The 4,826-nt window shown below is 40.6% G+C and overlaps 1 protein-coding gene across 1 annotated transcript; it reads left to right on the top strand.

Annotated features, from left to right (window-relative positions):
* The first annotated feature begins 855 nt into the window (after positions 1–855).
* Positions 856–2,844, top strand: LOC115774735 (uncharacterized). Its single transcript, XM_030722128.1, has 3 exons — positions 856–1,108; positions 1,665–1,800; positions 2,029–2,844. The coding sequence occupies exons 1-3, from the start codon at positions 972–974 to the stop codon at positions 2,779–2,781; spliced, it is 1,026 nt and encodes a 341-aa protein (XP_030577988.1). The 5' UTR covers positions 856–971; the 3' UTR covers positions 2,782–2,844.
* Positions 2,845–4,826: the final 1,982 nt, after the last annotated feature.

Raw genomic sequence — 4,826 nt, 5'->3', positions numbered from 1 at the left:
GAAGATGATGGAGCAACACAGCCAGCGAGCGGCGATGGTTTCCTCTATTTTAGAGTCAGAAGCACGAATAAACCATCAAAGGTGAAGAAAACTTAACGTTCCCTTCTGAACTAATCCAAAGAGAAATCAGAGGACTTTGCAGAACGAAAAACTGTCGTGGAAAAACGTTAACAGTTTAAATCTTTGATGACATGCAGTCAGGTCCAAATCCAGGACCTTCTCGCTCCTCTAATCTCTCCACAAACATTTTTTTTTTAGTTGTGTAATTATTTTATTCCCTTTTTAAGTAACTACGGTTAAAAACCTTTGTTTTATTCCCAGCTCTGCCTCAGTCTCCTTTTTCACCCGGACACTGTTAATGCCGAACAGTCCCTGCACTTCCTGTGGAAGATTACCAAATGGGCTAGTTGCACTAGGGCTTGTGACGTACTTCCATTTCGAAACTATGCTGCTGCATCGTTTCCGGTATGTTTGTTTTAATGCTTGTTAGCTGTTGTTGTCTGGTAATTCAGCATGAGTGTACGCATAAAAGTATTTAAAACGGTACATTTTCAAAGACAGGAGAAGAAATACTCCGAACATTGCTGTGTCCCACTTTGTTCGGCTTCGTCCAAATTTAACGGTGTTTTAAGTTTCCATAGTTTTCCGACTCAGTCCGACTTGAGAAAACGATGGCTGATAAACATACGCCGGGATGATTTCACTCTTACCGCTCACACTAAGGTCTGTAGCAGACACTTTGCCACTGATCAGCTCATAGAGCCAACGACCCCTGATGGTCGAAGAAGACTGATTAAAGGTGCTGTACCAATGCTTTTGAGTGGAATGGCTTTAAAGTTGAGCCACTGCGGCGTAGTGTTTGGGAGAGAACAGAGCGACCCACTGAACTTGTCCATCTTGAGGAGCAGGAAGAGCAGGGTCTCTCAAATGATCATGACTACTGCTCAGTCCCTGAACCGTCTGCATTGGACATGTCTGCATCAGCTGCAGAAGACCTGTGTAAAGAGGTAGAGGATCTGAGGAAGGAAATACAGGAGCTGCGTGTCCAGCGTGAGTTTGGATTACAGCGGTTTGCTGGCTCCGACACCGACATCAGATTCTATACCAGGTACACCTAAGTTCTGTTCAAGCTAACTGTTTCAAATATACAAATTTCAGCATCACTTAAATCAGTGATTCTCAATCTGTGGGATGCAAACGACCTGGGAGAAAAGTAATGTTAAGTTGAACATAAGATTAATTTTCATGGCATAACTGGGAAATCCCATCAGTATACGGCAGCAGGTACGTTAGCATAGCGGCTAGCGCTATTTTCCACCGTCTTTGTTTACATAGAGCAGCAATGTCGTTTCGACCTGCAAAGTGGGACATGATGGAAAAAGTTTGAGAACCACTGAGTTAAATTAAAGTGTTTCCTGTCATAATAAAAACACTGTATCTAGACACACACACATATATATCTCATGTAGATGCATTAGTATTTAAGCAATATCCTAACGCTATAGATAAAATACAGAACCAAATAGCTTCTTAATCATACTATCTGAAAGTTAAATAGCATACAATTTGAGACACTGGTTTAGTTGTCAAAGCTGACATCATTTTGCTCAGTGTGTGGAGCATTAATTAATGATTGAAATTATGTTTTTCTTTTTTGTGAATAGATTTCCAAGCTATGACCATTTGATGGCATTTTGGTTTTTGATTGAGCCTTGCATTTATAAAATGGTCAGGGTCTCAAGAGCCAAATCAGCTGCCAAGAGGAATGAAGAAGTGGTGACACCTGCACGTTCATCAACAGTAAGTTATGCTGGTACTCAGATCTATGCATTTATATAGGTCTACATCCTAAAGGACTCAGCCTCCCTTACATACACCTGTGTGCTACAGTCCCCCACTGTTTACCCCATGGTATTGTATACATAACCATTACAAAACATTCAGCCAAAAAAAAAAAAAAAAAAAAGCATAATCTTACTAGTTTGTAGCATAAGAAGTAACATTTTCTCTTTTATTTTAACCTCCCAGAGGCAGCTGCTCCAGCCAATCGATGAGTTCTTTCTTTTTCTCGTCTTCCTGTCGGTTGGTTTGAAGGAGAGGGACCTGGCACATCGACTCAACATACACCAGTCCACAGTGAGCCGTATTATTGCAACATGGACAAGTTTTCTTGCCACTGCACTGGGGTCTCAATGCATCTGGCTTACGCGTGCAGAAGTGCAGGCTTACCTCCCTGAGGAATTTAAAGATTTCCCAGACACCCAGGTCATCCTAGACTGTACAGAGCTGAGATGCCAAACACCATCCTCACCACTACTCCAAAGTGAAATGTACTCCTCATACAAATCCCACTGCACTATGAAAGCCCTGGTTGGCATAGCTCCACATGGTGCAGTGACATTCATCTCTGATCTGTATGGTGGTTCGATTAGTGATAAGGAGCTATTCAAGCAATCAGGCATCGCTGAGAAGTTGACCGAAGACATGGCAGTGATGGTTGATAAGGGCTTTCTAATCAGTGACTGCTGTAAGTGCAAAGTGTACTGTCCACCTTTCCTGTCTAAGCAGAAGCAGATGCCAGCATACCAGGTTAAGGAGACACAGGCCATAGCCAGACTGAGAGTACATGTGGAGCGAGTCATTAGGAGGATAAAACAGAACAAACTTTTTGATGGCATCATCACCTTATCACATGTCTACAACATCAACCAGCTGTTTGCAGTGGCATGTATGCTTTCAAATTACCAGAATACAGCTTTAGTTAAAAAATGGGTTAAGTGAGCCACAAGACACCAGAATGCAATGCAAGTAGCTTATTGTCACCATCCTAAAATTAATTTTATTTTTGCCTAAATCATCAAATTTTTAATATTTGGTTCAGTTTTGTTTTTTGAAAAAGTTACTTAGGCTATTATTTTAGGAGGGTGACTTTATGGAAATTGGCCTGCAGCTGAAGCCCCTACAGTCAGCTGACAAAATCTGATTACAGAACTTATACTTGGATGTTGATAGTTGAGTTCTAGTTATTGATAGTTCTAATTTTTTTGCAGATGTTGAATATTAATACTATATTATGCTACTGTGTTTCTATACATGTTCCAGATTATTTAAAATCTTGTTAGTCTTTTTTTTTTACATCAAACATTTGTCATTTTCTTCACTTGTGTAAGTTTAACTACATCAGTATGGGGTTGTTTGTCCTGAATATAATACAAACTCAGTATCTTAATGTGTTTTAAAAACTCAATCAGTGCCATTTCTAAAATAATTTATTTCACACAAACGTAAACTGTTGAAACAAATTCATAAATGTTTAAATTGCAAATAAAATGTAACTGTTACACAAGCAAACCTGAAGAATCCTTTTTACCCTTATGTGTTCAGTGTTCATTTTTCAGACACAGGTATCTTGGCATATATGTGTAGAAAAAAAAATGGTCAGCTTTTTCTCTGATTGCTCTTTGCACCTCTGCATCTGTGTATATTCTCTCCACAAGGTAGTCCTCCTGTGCCCACACAACAAAGTCACACCACTGCATCCCGCTGATGAGCAGTTGTCCTTGTACCTGCCAGTAATATGCATGGCTCTTCTTTAGTGCAGGAGAACCAGAGTCTATTTGTACATATTTGCAGTCAATGAAGTTTTGTACATTTGGGCATTGAACTCAACAAGACCAAACTGGGGGTATTCATTGGGGTCAAATACAACACCATCAGGAGATGCAGCAAGCCAGGGGGCAGTGGGGTGAATGACTAGACCACAGGGTGAGTAGTTTACATTCATTAGCCTACTGTACTCAGTTGCTATTGCTGGCTCCATCTCAGCACCTCTCCTCATGTCTGCTGTTTGCCTTGTTCCCTTCATGATGCGTTCAGCAAGTGACTCTGCAGAGCTCTGGCCTCTGACATGACACACTTCGCGAAACCTAGATGCAGTCACTCTGGGCCTGCGGAGAAGATGCCACTCAGAGCTGGAACTTTGCTCACGTGTAGCTGCTTCTATTTCTGAACCATTTCCAGAGTTACAGACAAGCTCTTGAGATGTAGGAGCTCCTCTTCTGAGCACACAAACGCACAGTCTAATGGCAAGATGTCGTAACCCTCCAGAGGCAAGTGTGGTGTTGGTGGTGCATCATGGTGTAGTGTGATGTACCGGGATTTCAAAACTGGCTGCTGATATGATAGAACACTGCCCTCCTGCACCAGGCCAAAGGCACTTTCCACAAGGGGCTTATCAGGTCTCATGTTCATCGTGGTCACAAGTGGCCTGTCCTCAATTTTAAATTTTGCATATGCCTCTGTTATTCTGAACATGCAGTGATCTGGTAATGGACCCACCATGCCTCTGTAGAATCCACTCCTAAAGGAAAAACATAATGATAACAATACAAGGGACAAAGTTATTATATTGAAGTAAAAATAAAAAACTGAAACAGTGCATATATTTGAGACAGGGATGTATGTCTAGATATGTGAATCTCTGAATAACTGTAATAATAATCAGCTGCCCTTCTCATATGTAGTGTGCTAAACAACACATATGTAAATCAATGCATATTCTGAACTTATAGAAACTTGCTTCTGGCATATTGTATATGCATGAACAATACACATATGCATTGACAATGGAAACAAAATTTCATAAATCTACTTACCGTACTCCAGTCTGGACCATCCTATTTGGTACCGCTTAGTGAAGACCATAGAGTTGATGGGTCCTGGCTTCACACCCTAACATAAGACATATTTACTATGGATGGTTCTACTGTCTATATGTAAACATGGACTAATACAAAAACTTTAATGTCATTTAAATTACCATTGTG

This window comes from Archocentrus centrarchus, chromosome 24, assembly GCF_007364275.1.
Source record: "Archocentrus centrarchus isolate MPI-CPG fArcCen1 chromosome 24, fArcCen1, whole genome shotgun sequence".
In the NCBI taxonomy this organism is placed as follows: domain Eukaryota; kingdom Metazoa; phylum Chordata; class Actinopteri; order Cichliformes; family Cichlidae; genus Archocentrus; species Archocentrus centrarchus.
Note: the sequence above shows the minus strand (reverse complement) of the source record. Positions and strands in the feature narration are given on the sequence as shown.